This window comes from Micropterus salmoides, unplaced genomic scaffold, assembly GCF_014851395.1.
Source record: "Micropterus salmoides isolate LMB-PRFRI ecotype aquatic unplaced genomic scaffold, ASM1485139v1 Ms_hic_scaffold_3, whole genome shotgun sequence".
Taxonomy (NCBI): domain Eukaryota; kingdom Metazoa; phylum Chordata; class Actinopteri; order Centrarchiformes; family Centrarchidae; genus Micropterus; species Micropterus salmoides.
In genome coordinates, this window is record NW_024042261.1 from 22,078,051 (window position 1) to 22,096,353 (window position 18,303).

Consider the following 18,303-nt stretch of genomic DNA (forward strand, 5'->3'; position numbering starts at 1 on the left):
ACCGTAATCTCCTTTCCCCACCACTCCGCCACCCGTCCCGCCCTGCCCCGCCGCTATCCGTTCAAAACATCATCGGACTTGCCACTAGTAAGATTGCCCAGCAACGTTGCTCAAAAAGTTGCCCCGTGTATCATCAGCTTTCCTGTAAAGCTGGGTAGGCCTCTATTCATTATTACATTCATTAAAAAGCAGAACAGTAGGGCTTTATTGTGTTACATTCAGTAGGAAGTTAGCTAGCATTAGCTAACTAACATTACATTAAGAATAATCCACAGCCGACATTTTTCTGGATTTATTTCAGGTTTGGAAAGAGAATAAATCGTACTTCTCCTTTCAACCTCTCTGGGTAGCGACTGTAATTATTACAAGTGCCCCAGGAACAGCGTTTGACCATATCTTAGAAAAATATAGCCAAAAAAAGCCAGAAAACAACTGCTTTTGCATATTAGTCAATGGAGTGTGGCCATGAAAGTGTCGGACCTCAGTTAGAGGGAGTCCTATACTGCGCTGTGATTGGCCAGCTGTGTATTTGAGGCATGGCTTAGAGAAGGGTCAATTGAAAGGGAACGGCCCAGCCACCACTAGGTACACCTTTTCCTGTGTTTGGTGTATTATGCAGCACACTTCAAACAGCTTAACACAGTTAAATGGGTTAGTTACTGAAACTGGTCACAGTTTATCATTTACACAGAGTGAAGTCTAAGAAAAGTTGGAGGCTTTGTTAGTAAGAGTTGCTCATCTCTGAAGTGATGTGAAAGTGAATGATCATGGACATCACTTCCTCCCATGGAATTGGGAGGAAGTGATGTCACTGGCAGACATGCTGGCTGACTCACCTCTCTTCTCAGAAGGGTGAAGTCATGCATCTCTCCCTCATCTCATCCCTGTCTGTTTGTGTAACAGGCTGCCCCCACCCCACCCCCAATTAAGGGTTTATGGTACATGAGAGAGTAGCTCTGCACCAGAGGTCTGACCACAGCTCCGATAAAGCCACTGAATGACTTTTAAAAATGTGTTTCTGTTGTAGCCTGTAAGGACAGAGACGGCCTTTTGATCTCTTTAAAACAGACCGCAGTTACAATATGGGCATTCAGGCCGCCTTTTGTTCTTGTCCCCCCCCCCCCCCCCCTTTTTTTTTTTTTATCTGTCCACGTACTCGCCCTGCCCTCTTTCTCACTATCTCCCCATCACATCATCTAGCTGTGGGCTGCTAGTAACCATGGAAACCAGTTCCAGTATCTTCAACCAAGTCCAGTTGATTTTAACCTTCGTTGGATAACTATGACCTGGATGACTGAGAATCTTCAAAGACATGGAAACCAGCTAGTTTGTTCTCCTTGTGTCAACATTAGTACATATCTTTTCATCCATATTGAAAACTGCATGCTGGTTTGTGGTTTTATTTTCGCCATTTATATGGTGAAGTGGGGGGTCAAGAGAGTGGCAGATACAGCTGTTTAGCTAGGCTTAGTGCAAATATTCATATCAATATGCATCCAGATAAACTTGCTTTGTGGTGTGGCTGTGCTGTTTTGTGCAAATTGTCTAGTGTTGGCTCTATTGTTCTTGCACCATGTGTAAATGACTTGAAAAATATTGAATATGATTCATGTGTACCATGTCATACCCTGGAGCTACATAAATAAACTGCTCCACCGTGTGGTTTGCAAACAACAATGTGCAAAATAGAAAGTGAGGCATAAACCTTACATCAAAGTGACATGTATACTACCATGTTTTATACTACCACACGTTTTCTGTTTCTCATTCTTGTCTTTGTGGTTACAGGCTTTTAAAGTATACTATAATATATGTAAATGACACTTACTGCTGTATGCTAACCTCTGAGAAGCTTCCGGTTTCCTATTCATAGTTTTCACATGACGTTACATTCCAAGGAAAACACTCCGTCGGAAGGCTAAAAAGCCACTGCCCGCCAACCAGGAAGCAAGTGATACACTGTTACTTTGAGTTTGTTACTTTTGCGTTGCCCAAATGCTGGATGGTTGTTGTGCTTTCGGATGCACTAATTGACGACGAGACAAGCCTGGGCTGTGTTAGGTGAGGGATTCCCTTCAAGCTAAAAGTAAACACTACCACAGTCGAGCGCTGGCAGGGACCTGGTGGTTTTTAATGGCGGAAATACAGCAGCGGGGGCTGTATGTGGATCGCAAGTGCCCAACACTTGCAATTTGTGTCCATATCTATATTTTAAGATGGGATCCAAATAAAATATGTACCTTATCAAATCCCTGCTGAGTGATGTGATTCCCTGCCCTTCATGTTCTGCATAGAAATATTTGACAAATGTAGAACCATTGAATGCCCTTCCATAATTTCCTCACTTTCATCTTTTTCATAGTGGCAGTTCAGCGTTTGGTGCGTTGTTGGTTTTGGCAGTCAGGTGGTTTTCCGGCTACTCAATCATCTGAATTGGACCGTATATGGCTGGTGTGACGTCTCATTGTTGAAGCACACCTGCTCATGCACACTCTGACACACCCACACCACATCAAAGCCTCCTCTGTGCCTCAGCTCCCTTCACCTGCTTATTCACTTTCTCAGACATGCTGGCACACTCTGGCTCTGCCCTCTAGTTTTCCAGACTTGCAGCAGGCAGGCTGTCAGAGGAGTAGATAACCTCCTGCTAACCTTGAGCTGTAATAAGGCCTGCTCCTGTTGTCATGGGGATTCAGGTGGGCAGAGGGGGACGAGGGTTTCAGTGCTCAACGCTGACCCAGGGGTCGCAGGGGGCACAGGCTGGGCTGACAGATTGTTCGCCTGCCCCCTTTATTTTGGCACCTCAAAGCCTTGCCTGCCTGACAGCTTGTCTGGCTTTTCCTGGCATTAGTGGTGGGTTTTGCCACGCGCAAACAAAGTAGGGTTGGAATCAAGGAAATATTACTATTGGAGGAAAATAATATTTTTATCAGACATTCATGAATTCAGTGTCTGTTTGCTTTCTTTACATGAGTTTCCTTTCGTTTTAAGTCTGGCATGTCATAGAATAACTGAGTGCATAACCAGAAACATTAAAAGAAATCAAATCCAAAACTGACGCCGATGAAATTAGCCTAATAATAATAAATTATTTTTCACATGAGTTCTTGGGTCATTGCAACTGCAAAGTTCAGATTTTCGTTTAATAAAGGTGTTCCAGCTATTTAATTTACTCACGACAGACATAATATAAAATTTAAAAAAAATGGTCAGATAGGCAAGATATCTTGATGATTAGTTATTATGGACCACAGCCAAAGAAAACATTATGCATCAGTTTTCCCAGACCAAGTAGTTTTAAATTAGCATTTATATTTAATACAGTCTAATCATAGTTGAAACATGCAGAACATAAATTCATGAAGTTCGAGGTCCAATTGTCTCCTGTTGAATATTAGCTTAACCTCGTGCAGCCTGAAAAGTGAGAATCATAGTAGTGGTCAGTCAGCAGTAGTCGGAGTAGGAAGAACCTCTATATGAGCCTGTGTTTGGCAGATTAATGGTTTCTCTTGAATTACTGACTTTGATTGCTGACTATTTAGTTATTGCAGCCCATTGTTTTTTATTGTGATAGTAAGTATGCTTGCTCTACTTCGATGTAACAACATACAGTACAACTCTTCACAAAAATGTTAAAGAGGTGGTATTATGGTTTTTGGCTTTTTCCCTCTCCTTTATTTTGTTATATATCTTTTTTGTGCATGTTACAGGTTTGCAAAGTGAATAATGTTTTATTCGTTTTTGAATAATTAATTAAATTGGACAATAGAATTTTGTATATTTGTGTATTTTGAATCAAAGGATTGCCTTACCCTTCTTTGAATAGAATCACAAGGTTGCATGAACCGTACACTAATTGGAACATTTTGGATTAGAAAGGGGTAGTTTAAAAACTAATTTACTTTTCTGCACCCTCGTGAGCATCTAATTAGTTTGATTATAAAAGTCTGAACTACTGAGACCAACTGACTTGAACCTCATTAATAACTCTTGGTGAATTGAACTGCTGCTGAGGCTGCAGTTGTAAACTAGACAAGCGTGTATGTGTGAGTGTGGATGTTAGCTGTGTGGGTTTCCCTTATGGTAACCCAGGAGAGAAAAACGTGAAGAGTGGCAGCGGCTTCCTTTCGCCTCACTTTCAGCTCTGCCTGTCTAGTCTGTCCTATCTGGACGTCTCTCTTCACGTATTAAAAATAGTAGGACAGTTACACACCTGCTGCTTTGCATGACAAGTAGATGCAACTGGAATAAAATACAAGTATCCAGCAGCTTATTCAATTCACAGGGATTATACTGCTTCTCCATTATTTGTCTCTGTCATTACTTGTTTCTTTCCCTTTTTTATAGATGATGGTGGGATGTACACGGACTCTCATTTTCCCCATATCTATACCATGGGGAATCATCCCTTCCCATTATTTGCCCACAGCATCAACAGCTCATTATAAAAGCCAGACAGATGTGTTCTTGATTTGTGCCAAATGGACGTGTGTGTGTGTGTGTGTGTGCGCGCGCGCGCAGAAGACTGTCCGTGTGGGTATTGTTATAGTTAGTGCAAAATGTTAGACTGCATTCATGCATGCAAAGCATTTTTATTATAGAGCTAGACGCTTGATAACACGGTCTGAATGTGTGAAAAGTATGTCAAATTTGCATCTTTGTCTGACAGGTCTACTAAACATCCTCATTTTCTTTCTTTTGTTTTACAGTGTTGAATGCACCTCCATTATGCACATCGTTTCCAGTGGCACTTTAACAACTATCTTGTCTGCTAATCGGGAGAACTAATTACGGGTCCTCTTTGTCTGTTTCAGAAATCGAGCGATAGCCGATTATCTACGTTCCAATGGATATGAAGAAGCATACTCTACTTTCAAGAAGGAGGCGGAATTAGATAATGTGAGTAGATTAAGGGTGGACACGTACATCCGCACAGCCAATCAGACCAATTTATACAAATAATGTGCCTTGATATTTTTTTTTTTTTTTCTTCTCTACACACACACACACACACACACACACACACACACACACACACACACACACACACACACACACACACACACACACACACACACACACACACTCTTTATTTTTCATTTTAGTCAACATGTTCACGACTGTGACCGGGAGCACCTGCACCCAATTATAGTGGTCTTTCTGATTAGGCGGTCTGTGCTGCATGCTCCTGCTAACTAATGTTGAAAAAAAGCTGTTATCAACTTGTAAAAATTGCCTTTACAATAACACTGTAACATTCTGCTTGCTTTTACATTAATGGTGTGGTTTTGTTGGGTTAGATTATGGATAAAAAAACGCTGTTTTCCCTGTCCTTAAATTTTCAGGTATAATGCCAAAATGCAGCAGCATTCTGTTTTTGCATTTAGCCCCACTTCAAACGGGCCATCTTTTGTCCTTTAGCAGTGTAAAATCCATAAATCCAGTGTTGTTGTTTTCAACCCCTGCACACTAGATTTGAAATGAAACAATGACTGAGGTTTGTATCACAACATTAGCTTTAATTTTCGGTGCTTACATCCACATAAGAGAAAAAGTGTAGTCCTTCAGATATACTCCCCCCACACTTGGGTTCACTCCACTAGGTTGTCGAGGGGGCTTTAGCTATTAATATGATATTTATCATCTGTAACACTTGATCAGTCGGATTTAGGTCAGGTGATTTTAACATAGTTTCCCCCCATTTTAAGACTATCCAGAAAAGTGTCTCCGATTCTGTGGACAACATCAGTCACCTTTAAAGATGGAAGTCCACTCTTAAACATCATATAGCCAGTGTATTATTTCATATATCATGTGTTGTGGTATAGAGCCAAAATGTTAATGAAAATGTGCTGTTGTTTCCAGGCCTGGAAAATCAAATGATAGAGGTGGGAATGTTAAGTATTTTAACAAATTGTGCTCCTAAAATTTGATTCCTGTGAATACAAATAAAGTTCCAGCAGCTACAGTGCCATGGGCAAGCTGTTAACTCACACTCCTGTTTGTAATGGTAATATAGATTCACCATAACCCCCTTTCATCTAAAACTCCATTTTGTCTCACATTTTTTCCCTCTGCCTCTCTGTAGCACCTCTTCTTTCGCCTTGTGTTCACGTGACACCCCACCCCCTTCTCCTCAGTGTCTTTATACAGTCGTCTTCCAGACGTTTTCTCTGTGGCAGCCCTGTGGAAGCAGGCTAAATAATAGATGAATGGCACGGAGGTATAGGTGAACCCTGTTGGGTATTAACGCTCAGCTGGACACACACACCTTGGCAGCACCATGCTAAACAACCAAATCAGGCCACATTATTAGACATTCACTACAAAGGTGATGTATGTTGAATGTGGTTAGGTTTAGTTCAGAGTGAATTTAATGTTCTTTACTGTGGCCCTTTGTGGCTACTTGAGTAGCAGGTTAAAGCTGTGTGCAGCCGTTTGCAATAGCAGGTTTCATAGTAGGAATAATTAATAAGGGTCAAGCTTTAGGGTTTTTTATTTGCCTCGTAAAAGAAAATGTGCCTACCTGCATGCACACACAAAGCAAATACACACATGCATGGTTACTACTCACTGTCAAGAAGAGACTGGCAGGCTGCAGTGAAGTCTGGCACGTGTGTGTGTGTGTGTGTGGCAGATGGCAGATTAGATGATGGCAGACGTATCCAAACTGCTCTCATTTCTATGTTTTCTTTCTCCTCCATTTTGCTCCATTGCCTCAGTTCATGTCTTGTCATTGAGAAGTGTTAAATGTAGGCGTTGGTGGTGTCTGCAACTATCCACAGCTCTAGGATATCTGCTTTTGTTTCCAGCGGATGCTGAGGAGCCAGCTGTGAAATTGGAGGGCAACACTAATTTTCTCCCTCACTGATGCTTGTGGCTGTCTGTCAAAGTGGGTTTTTGATGCTTTGGTAGTTAGTAAAAGCCTCAAGGCAGCGAAATACACAGAGCGGCGGCACTAATTGGGTGTATAGAATAAGACTAAACAAAGCTTCACTATATATATATCTATCTCTATATATAGATATAGATAGAGAGAGAGATATATATAGATAGATAGATAGATAGATAGATAGATAGATAGATAGATAGATCGATCGAAGTCCTGAACATTTTAAAATGTTATGTCAGTATAGACATTTTGACCATTAACAACTCAGTCAGCATTTGAGACATTCATGAGAATTAGCTAATTAGAATCTTTGGGTTTATTTAGAGCAGAAACAATCACTTGATTGACAGAACATTAATCCATTCTTACAATTGTCGTTTTAAATATTCTTCCAAACAAAACAATCCTTAGTTGGACCATTAGTTGCTGGAAAAAGCAAGTATTTTGAAGACCTCCCCTTAGGCTCTGGTGACATGGTAATGGGCATTTGTCACTATTTTCTAACATTTTGTAGACCAAACCGTTGGTCAATTCATCTAGAAAATAACTGCCAGGTTAATTAATTAGCTGCAGCCACAGTTTTATTTGTTTTAGTTTGCATGTGGCAAAGAGAAAACATGCCACCATATTGTTTTGTTTTCCTTTTGGCAGTATAAAGTGGCATGTTTGTGCCATGAAATCCGTTATTTAAAAGGTAGTGGCCAGCTCGTGGAGATAGAATCAGACTTTTGGCTGCCAGGACTGCCACAAGTTAACTTCCACGACTGCCTCCAGTACCGGGTGTGTGGCTGTAAGGTGCCTAAGCTTTTCTTGTCTGCAGGAGATTAGCTTGTGTGAGAAGGATTAGGACTAGAGTGTGTGTGTTTTATGTGTGTGTAGTATGTATTTTGTGTGTGTTATACAGTAGGTTGGCGGTGTCTGGCAGTCGGTGTTGGCCTGTGGGGGCTGTGTAAATAATTCCCTGTTCTTTCTTACTATAGCCAAAGACCTCAGCATGCCACCCCAGCTGGCCCCCCTCCCACAGGCCTCACCGATTATGCGGAGCCCATGACTTTGATTGGCTTTCTTTGCATGTTTGCCTGACATCTTTTTCCCCCCCTGCCCCTCCTTTCTCCACAGAATGAAGAATTGGATAAGAAGTACGCCGGCCTTTTGGAAAAAAAATGGACCTCAGTCATCAGATTACAAAAGAAGGTTTGTGTGTTTTTAGTTTTTTATGAAAGAATGCTTTCGGGGATTGTAGTCTTGTGAATGGGTCGTGACATTACCTCTGAATCCACAGTTAACACTGAGGAAACATTAATCCAGCTGTTAATACATAATCATTTGTTTACAAGACTTCAGCAAACTTAACATGCCTGTGTTTTATGATGTAATGATCTAAACGTGCATATTTCCACCTACTTTGCTTTCTGCCTCTACGCTGTTAACTTGTACCTGTACACTCTGGCCAGGTGATGGAACTTGAATCCAAACTGAATGAAGCTAAGGAGGAGATCACCCTGGGTGGGCCCGTAAGTCAGAAGCGCGACCCCAAAGAGTGGATCCCACGTCCACCAGAGAGGTACGCGCTAAGTGGCCACCGCAGTCCAGTCACCCGCGTCATCTTCCACCCAGTCTTTAGTGTCATGGTGTCTGCTTCTGAGGACGCAACAATAAAGGTCAGTGAATCCGGAGGGTGGTTTGACAATGGATTTGTTGCAGGGCTTGCCTTCAAATAGGCCTGTGGAAGTAATGTTCTTTTTTTGTAATTGTTATTATTGTAATTGGCATTTCAACAGTTTCTATGGTTTATAAACTGTGATTTCACTGATTGTCTGTACTTTACTGTTGTCTCTAATGTACTTTATCTGACATCTTGGGTTTGTAGGATATTATTCACTGTGGGCATGTAATTGCTCAAGAAACATCATAATAAACAGATAAAATTGGGTTTGACAATGATTAGGGAATAAGGATACAATTGTTATTTTTGCTTTAGCCTAATCATAATTCAGTGAAATAATGTCAGTATTGATGTCAAACTGAGGTACCAGATGCTGTCGTGTGTCGCAGAGCTGGGTTTACAGTGAGGTTATTCATTAAGCAACATTTTAACTAGTGAGAATATGCGTGTTGATGGTAAGTCTCTGAAACATCTGGCTGACATCTGGTTTGATGGAGGCGTAGATGGGTTGTCGAAACATTTAGCAGGCAAACTGACTTAAGTATCCAACGAAGGTTAAAATCAAGGGCAACTGGACTTGGTTGAAGATACTGGAAGACGTTTCGTCCCTCATCCAAAGGACTTCTTCAGTTCTGACTGACTGGCAGGGAAACTCAGCTATTTAACCTCAGTGGGGTCGTTGGCCCGGGTCATCGATACCGCTGTTTCGTTAGTGTTCCTTGTTGCTGTGATGACAGTCGTTATAGTCGTTAAGACTACCTGTGGCCAAGACTGAACGACCATCGTTGGTATCTTCACCTGAGACCAATAGGTTACGTTTGTTGAGTTTCCTTTCATCACTTCCCAGGAAACTCAACAAACGTAACCTATTGGCCTCAGGTGAAGATACCAACGATGGTCGTTCAGTCTTGGCCACAGGTAGTCGTAACGACTGTCGTTAAGTATCTTCAACCAAGTCCAGTTGCCCTTGATTTTAACCTTCGTTGGATAACTATGACCTGGATGACTGAGAATCTTCATAGACAACTGACTTAAGTGCATTTCTTTCAGTTTCGCTTCATCTGCCTGATCAACTGATAATAAATATTTTCCTTGAATCTCCATTTTCCAGAGGAAAGAGGACAAACGGACCTCCTTCTCCCTCTCTTTTGTCACACCGAAGTAAAACAATTTTTATTCTTCTCCATTAAATCAATGGGTGCTGCCTTTTCTTTCAGGGAATGTAAACAAAACTCAGCTGTGCTGAATGTCCAGTTATTACTGTAGAAACTATAAATAGAAAGATCTGTCACCCCACACGATCAGTGTATAAATTGAGATTAGTTTACAACATGTACAGTAAGTAGTCACACAAGAGAAGGTGTTGTACAGTTTATCTTGAGTGTTAACAATCGTAACATCCTGTATTAAAAAAGATATAAAGCTATAAATACAAAATATCGCCTAATATTGGCTGAGAAAAGGCCATTTTTGTGCTTACAGTCAGCTCAGATTTTTTTCTGCAAGCCATTATTTATCATACCCAGCTAGCACAGCTGTGGCTCTGTATGGTTAATATTTGACTATGCTAATGGTTTCATTGAAGATGTTTGTACTAAAGCAGGCATTTATTCTCGTGATAAATGTTCACACATAATACTCCATGTACAGTGTGGTTACAAAGACAAAAATACATCAAAGACTTATCTTTGTCTGATTTTTGGAGCTTCCTCTGTTCATCTTTGGATATTGCTATGTGAGAATGAAAACATACAGGGTGTAGTTCAAGGTGATAAAAACACATCAGCTGGCTTTAGAGACAGACTGTAGTGTCCTTTTTGTTTATTGGTTTGATTTCACATGTTTTCCCCACATGAAAATAATAGGATTCATGTTTAAAATCAACAGAGTGGTCTTTTTTTTTTATTTAGTGCCAGCTCAGTGGCAGCTCTACCACACATAGCTTTTGCTCACTCTGTTGAAGGCTGCTGCTGCTCCTCCTCCTCAGTATTGCCTCTACTTTTCTCCTTCCTAGACACACCCTGGATTGCACAGGTTTGTGTCTTTGTCGTCTGTGTATCCCTAGATTCCATATTTAAACTACATGGTTTGTCTCTCAGCTTTTTTGCAGCAGCAGCAGCAGCACCTCTCCCTTGCCTCACTGCACAATGCCAATACTCTGTTGAGCTGTTTGTTCTGCATATATTATTCATGAGATAATAAGAGACACGTGTACATCTTCTCAGCTACACAGCAGGAATTTCTCTCTCAGATTTGGCATCTTCTTCCTTTCCCAACCCCACCCCTCCCTCCCACTGCAACCCCACCTCCCTGTATCCTGCCTCATTTATCTTCCACTTAAAGCATCAGCTGCCCCACCATGACTACCCACCATCAGAGCCATCCATGCCTCAGGAGGAGGCGGGCCTAGGCCCAAGTCTAATATTCAGCCCTGCTTTCTTGCACCTCCTTTTCCTTTTGGCTGCCTCAGCTCCGTGTGGCTAGAGCTGACTCCCCCTGTGTCCTACTTTTCTCCTCCTGAACAGCCCTGTTAAATTTTTAACTGGGTAGCAGACCATTACACTCTCTCACTGACTGAGAGGCTCATCAGCTTTCCATCTTATGCCATAAGAATCTGCCTAGCCTGATAATCAGACTGAACTGCCATTTCATTCAGCCTGACGTTGTGCTCATGTTAGCCTATTAATTGTTCGGAAGAGGGGTGGTTTTGTTTTGCCCAAACTAGTCAGTAGCGAGTGATGTATCCATCTCGCCATTATAATTTTTCTGACAACACAGAAGCTGCAGTAGTGGTTATCGGAGCAGTTTAGATCAATAATACAACAAGTCTGTCAACATAAAATTCATTACCAGGTTGTCACTAGGTTTTGTTTTTGTTTTTTTTATTCCTCGTTTGTGTGATAGTTCATTTAGTATATTGGAAGTTTTAAATGGTTAGTTGGATAACACAAGTAATTTTATTTTTTCAGTTTTTAGATATTCATTTGGGTGTTTAATCAGTCAATCATGAACATAATTGTCATCAATCTCTTCAGAAAGTGATCAACGTTTGCAGTAGGGATGAAACGATTACCGGTTTAACGGTAAACCATGGTAAAATTCACGACTGTTATTATTACCATACACATTTTAATTACCATGATAACCGGGTACAGTTAACATCGCTATTATAATCTCACGGCAAACACTGTCCAGTGTCTCCCAGAAACGTGCGCATAATGCAACATGGGTTTGTCTGGGTCAATGACAACACGGCAGAGATTTTCCAGTCACTCTGAAGTCTGGTCGTATTAGTTTTTATGAGAGTTCTGAGGGAAACTTGATTGAAGAAAATTACCTTATAGTGAACGCAGGTGAGTTAACTTTTAGCTTTGGTTTGAATCTCTGACTTGCTAACTGCGTGTAAACTGAAGCTCTGTGTTGCTGCTCTTGTAAAAACGCCACACGTTGTTCTGTTGCTGTGTGCGTCATGTGTCGGCAGTGTATTTGTCCACTGCACATGATAACACGTTACGCAGTTTAGTCAACCAACCAGCATATCTAGAAATGCTACAGACTCCTGTATTTATGTCAGTTGTTGGCCTCATTGCAGTTATTATCACGCCTTCTAAAACTTACTTGTTTTCATGTAATTGTCCACAGGGTCATTGTATTACCTATATAATATAAAATCTTGATAATGCACACTGATGATTTTCATGTTTACAAAAGGTATTTGCTGTTTTATTTTTTATGCAAAAAATGGCAATTGTATTTGTAGTTTTCAATATAAAACTTGTTGAAATGTGTGTATCAGTACATTTTAATAGTTTTTTGGCACATTTTTACAATACCGTGATAAAACTGATAACCGTGATAATTTTGGTCACTATAATCATGATATGAAATTTTCATACCGTTGGATCCCTAGTTTGCAGCTCTGGAGCAGTTAATTTAAAGCAGTAGACCCGACATTTTGGGAAATATACAACCTGTAGAGCTGCCCCCTTATTCAGTGAATCCTCCTGCTGTTTCTCTTCTCCATCAGCGTGTAGGGTGTTAAGTAACAGGTGGTTTTGTTTTCTATAGTTGAATCATTCTCCTTTTCTTTACTTAATCATTCCTTTTGTTTGTGACATCCCTCACTCATTTTTCTCTCATTCTCTATCCTCTGCCAACACGACAGATCTTTGCATGACAAGATGTTACCTTGAGTTTAGTGCTAACCTTTCACAGTATGCTATGCCCAGGACCCAGTATGGCTGTGCTCGCTCAGACATGTCAACCAACGGCTATGATAATTTAAACAAGGACAAAGAGCTTGGGTGTGAGCTTACTCATCAGTTACTTTATAAAGGGCGCATACAAAGAAGGATTTTGTATTATAAATGGCCTTTGAATGACAAAGATGTAAGGCATTTTCCTGAAAGAATGTAAACTATTAATCATCATGAAACAGGGCAGTTTTTGGCAGCTGCTTTAATAATGTCCCGAAGGAGTGTGTGTAGGAATCATTGGTGACACAGCAGCATTAAGGTTCAGGTAGCTTATGGATTAAGGATGATTTAGATGCTGCAAAATACTTTGTGTGTAGACTGTTAAACCTGGTGTACCTCCAAACACATTAACTGCATTGATCTTCTCCTGGATAAACCCCCCTCTGCACTTTGTACCTCGCAGCCATCTGCACTGTCTGTAGCTTCCTTTTTTTGGGGGGGTGGGAGGGGGAGTCTCCTGTCACCGTCTGCCCAAATCCCCCTCCCCAACCAAGGAGGGTTTATCCCTCTGTGATAAACCGTCTGTCTGCTTGAATACCAGAGATGTAACAGCTTTCTCGGGCTAGAAAATCAGGCTTACTGCTGTTCACTCCATATTCTGTCTGTACTCCAACTGGCAGTGCCATATTCAGCACAATAAACTCTATCTCTGTTTTTATCAGGCCTAACTGTAACCCTAATCAGCATCTTGGCACATGCATCCCAGCCATTAGAAGCAGTAGCATTAGTAACAGTAATGGGTCACAGATTCTGTAATTCAGTACACAGTGTGTGGTGTCTGCAAACCACGACCTGTGTGAGCTCTTAAGACGAATGTCATCGCAGTACTGTGATTTTTAATCGCCCTGCATTCAGTATATAATATGACTTCTACAGTCTGACTTGTACAGGTTGGTTCTCTCTTCTTGGTTTGTTTTTGCTGCTGAACTGTTAAGTAGAGAAACAAGAGGACATGGGCTTTACTTGTGTTTGGAAAGGGATTGAGTTTGAAAGGAACTGCATAGGTGTGTTTCTCTGTGGTTTATTAGCTGTGCCTGTGCAATATGTAGGTTTTTCTGAAACGAACATATGAATGTCTTCTCTTCTGCAGGTGTGGGACTACGAGACGGGAGACTTTGAGCGCACACTGAAGGGTCACACAGATTCGGTGCAGGACATCTCTTTTGACCTGACCGGCAAACTGCTAGCATCCTGCTCTGCAGACATGACTATCAAGCTGTGGGATTTCCAAGGCTTTGAGTGCATCAGGACCATGCATGGTAAGCAGATCAAATGTGTATGATCACTTTTGTTTTGGCAAGAAAGGAAAAAACCCTGAAGTATGAGCTGGTATTTGCAGCTATGCATCACAGCCGCTGTCATTTGTGTTATCTGTGTGAACGTGCTCTGTTGTGGTTTCCACGTCATTGCATCATGAATGTAGCTTGTGACCGTACGCAGGGCTCAGGTGGTGCAGATGCTGTTCGTTATCACATTAGATTCCACTGATGAGCCTCAATCTGCTCGGTCACAGCACCCTACCCTGAGATTCACAACTAGCTCAGACAAATGGGCTGTTTTAGCCATCTTGTCTCTTTTAGTACCCACCATGCTCCGCACCACAGTATACCACTACTACAACACTTGGATCCAACTCCTTATAATGTAATCATTTACAGTCAAATCAGACTTTATTTCACGCAAAATTTCAATTATTGAAATAATAAAATAACTGGTTCAGTGTTTTTAATAAGTCTGTCTACATTTTTTTTACTTTAACTGAGAATCTACTATGTCATATTTCATATCTTAACTGAAGCACTTCTTACATACATCCGTACAGCCCTTTTTTACACCCTTATTGCCAAGTAAATGATGGCAGCATGATCTACATGTGCCCTCAGGCCCTGCTGATGTTTCGAACCAGCCTTCGGATGGATAAATAAAAAACAAAACTTGTTGAAACTGTGAGAAGGCCCCTCATCAACCAGCCAGCAGCAGCCAAAACAATATGAAGTCTTTCAGCATTTTCACATTTTGTTCTCCTCCTCACAAGTCTGCAAGAAGTGCCATTTAATGTCTTTCTGTAAAGCATACATGAATGAATATCAATGAAATAAATAAGCCTACTTAATGAACAGCCGAGTAGCGCTCTGGCATCCTTCAATTTATGCTGGAGTTGTAAATCCTGCATTCTGTGCAAGTGAGCAACAGATTTCAGTGGTTGCCAATCTCCTTTGTCGTAAAAGAGGGTGTGAACTCCTGGCACGCTTCCTCAAACAGATGAGCTGTGTTCACACTGTGTAGGAAAACGTTTTAAGTGCAGAAATCACCGTCTAAAACAGTCTATTAAACCGAGCCCGCTGTCTGGTTTTGTTGCACACCATTTCCTCTCCGTCCTTTTTTTTTTTTTTTTTTTTTTTTTTACTCTCCATTGACATTTAATTCATCTACTCAACCTCTCCTCCTTTTTTCACATCTTAAAAAAAAAACTTGTGAAGTAGATTAGTGCCGATTTGGGACAACAGTTTAATTATCCTCTTCAGCAGATAGCACTTTTCTGTGTAGCTGCCACCCATTATTGTAGCCTGATGGCATGTGTATGCGCACACACACACACACACACACACACACACACACACACACACACACAAGCTGGCCTTTTAGAGTACTCTTACTGTTGTCTTCATCTGTTTAGAAGCTTAAATATGGCCCAGCGTCTAGGTAATCGGGCATCTCTTATTCTCCGTGGAACAAAGTAAGCCCCAGCAAATTGGCTGCCTCGCTTGTCATTTAATTGGCTAATTACAACCAGACCTGTCGTTTTTTGGCGCGGTTGGTGGCATAAAACATGCTGTATAAAAATATTGCAGAATTTTGAGTATGATTTGTTTGTTGTAAAGTAAAGACGGACAGATTAAACGGATCGTGTGTTGTCACTGAAATGATTAGATTGTATTTTACACTAGCTTCAAATGCTGTGTTGCTCAGAAACATTATATTGGTTTCTGGCTCTTACTGAAATATTGTTTTTGTCCTTTGTGTTTTCCAGGACATGACCACAATGTGTCGTCTGTAAACATCATGCCCAATGGAGATCACATCGTTTCTGCCTCAAGGGACAAAACCATAAAAATGTGGGAGGTGGCCACTGGGTACGCACCCTCCACAGACATCCTCAAAACCACTTTATTTATTTTAACATGATATTCTGTTTAATCACATCCATTCTGCCAACATGACTACTCTTTTTACTTTTTTCTGTGCATTAGCTACTGTGTGAAGACCTTCACAGGCCACAGGGAGTGGGTCCGTATGGTGCGGCCCAACCAGGACGGCACACTGATTGCCAGCTGCTCCAACGATCAGACGGTGCGTGTGTGGGTCGTGGCGTCCAAAGAGTGCAAGGCTGAGCTGCGGGAGCATGAACATGTGGTGGAATGCATCTCCTGGGCACCAGAGAGTGCCTACCCCACCATCCAGGATGCCACAGGCTCTGAGGTAACGGACCGCTCCGACCTCTTCCTGTTTCCTCCAAAACATCTTCAAACCTTGAGGGTTTGGGGGGTATTCCGAGCCGAATCTCATGAGATCCGCGTGTCTTTTTGTTACACCAACTATATTTAAGATCGGCCATACACTTTTACACATTACATAGGCTAAATTATAAGCAAGAGTAGATTTACACTTGTTACACTTACACTTCTCACATGTCCAGTGTGATTAATGAGTGCACAGCGGAGCAGACGGTGGACTAGGGCTAAACGATTAAGGAAAAAAATCCAGTGTGATTATTATTATTTTTTTTTTTATGCCAGATATTGTGATTTACGTTTCGATTTATTTTTTTTTCATTGAAGTTTTGCTAAAGCTCAGTATTCACTGGCAGTCTATTTTAGATTGAAGTCGCGTCAAGCAGTACCAGGCAGGTGACGCAGGCAGGAAGTCGGAGAACAGAACGGCATTGAGAATCCGGTGGATTTTCTAAATAAAACACCCTTTGCAGACTCCCGATCGTACATCAACAATAAACGCAGACCAAAAAAAAGACACAATTTAACTATGTAGTCTACAGAGAGCAGAACGGTACGGACTCACAGAGAGCTGTTAGCGGTAGTTGAAGCACACAAAATGACAAATTAACAACTTGTAGGCTTAACGCTCTGCTGCGGAAACACTTGTTGAGTAGACGCCGTACTATATGCCTGTGTCTGTTCGGCTTTCCTCCAGTTTTGTTTGTTGTAAAATGTACATCCCCTGTGCCCGCTCTGATTGAATACAACGGAATGAATGTGTATAATTAACCTACATTTTAATCGCTGTCTTCACGATTAGCTAATCGGGTTCTTCCAAATCGCTATTTCTATTTGAAAACAAATAATTGTTCAGCCCTATAGTGGACCAGTAGCAATTTAAGTATGCTAAATGGTCGTCGCTGGTGAAAAATAGTTGGGACTAGAAACATATTTTCCAGATGCTGGCCCAAATGAGACAATGGCTTACTGGTCAACTGACTGAGCAAACAGACTGTCGTTATTGCAACCATCACACACAATGCATGGGGATGGAGCTCATGTGCATCCTTGAGTGAAAGCAGAGCTAACAGGTAAACTTAGGGTTATGTACCAAAGCAAGGTTTGATGAGATGTTTATTCAGTGATAAATCTTTCAGATGATGAAGAATGTGTTTCCTTCTCTACATGCACGGCCATGTAAGTGAGCCTCGTATGTCACAGCTCAGACTCACAGCCATGTGAACAGACCAGTTTAAATGGTTTGTGTGTATACACAAAAGGGGATTTAAGCATGGCCTAGAGTCAGCCCAGGCTTGTGCCTTGTGATCTCAAGTGTGTCCAATTGTAGCCTTGTCAGATTAAATCACTTTTTGCCCCCGCAGCCGTCGTCCCAGTCTAAGCTGTGTTGTTAAAAAACAGTGTTAAAGTTGCACAGAAACAAATTTTTGTTTAGTGAAACATGCACTTAAGTTACATAATACATTCACACAGATTTTTGCATATGTGCTCTCAAAGTAGTTGTTCGCAACGCAACATTCAGTCGCCCTGAGGTATTTTATTTGGCATGTTCTCCTGCACTAGAGGTTTTGGTACAGCGATTGCCTGACTTCTGTCTTGTGTGTGTGTTTTGTTTTTTTTTACTCAAACTTTATGAAAGGCACTGTAACATTACAAGACCAACAACTCTACAGGAAGTGTCAGGATGCACAAAAACAAATGCAAATGGTAACCAACACAGAAACGGAAAAAGTAAATAAATTAGATATAATTTAAACACGTTAATGGGCAAAATCGTAACCATTCAAATTTAAATCAATGGATGCTTGCCCAAGAGACACAGCAATTTTATCGAATTAACAATTTCACAATTGCCTCCGATTTCTGCTTAGGTCTTAGACCAAAACATTTTAACAAACCAAAGCAGTGAAATGCAACTTCACTGATTCTGTGGTTATTCCTTCGATGCGCCTGCAAGCCTGTTTGAACACAGTGTCT

The 18,303-nt window shown here is 41.2% G+C and overlaps 1 protein-coding gene across 3 annotated transcripts in view; it reads left to right on the forward strand.

Moving 5' to 3' along the window:
- Nucleotides 1-18,303, forward strand: part of LOC119883105 (lissencephaly-1 homolog) — a 40,027-nt gene that overhangs the window by 17,314 nt on the left and 4,410 nt on the right. For all 3 annotated transcript variants that reach the window (XM_038693626.1, XM_038693628.1, XM_038693627.1), the window contains 6 exons: nt 4,815-4,899; nt 8,012-8,086; nt 8,347-8,553; nt 13,905-14,073; nt 15,846-15,948; nt 16,066-16,294. In XM_038693626.1, the coding sequence (XP_038549554.1) occupies nt 4,815-4,899; nt 8,012-8,086; nt 8,347-8,553; nt 13,905-14,073; nt 15,846-15,948; nt 16,066-16,294 (868 nt within the window). The remainder of the gene's footprint in view (nt 1-4,814; nt 4,900-8,011; nt 8,087-8,346; nt 8,554-13,904; nt 14,074-15,845; nt 15,949-16,065; nt 16,295-18,303) is intronic.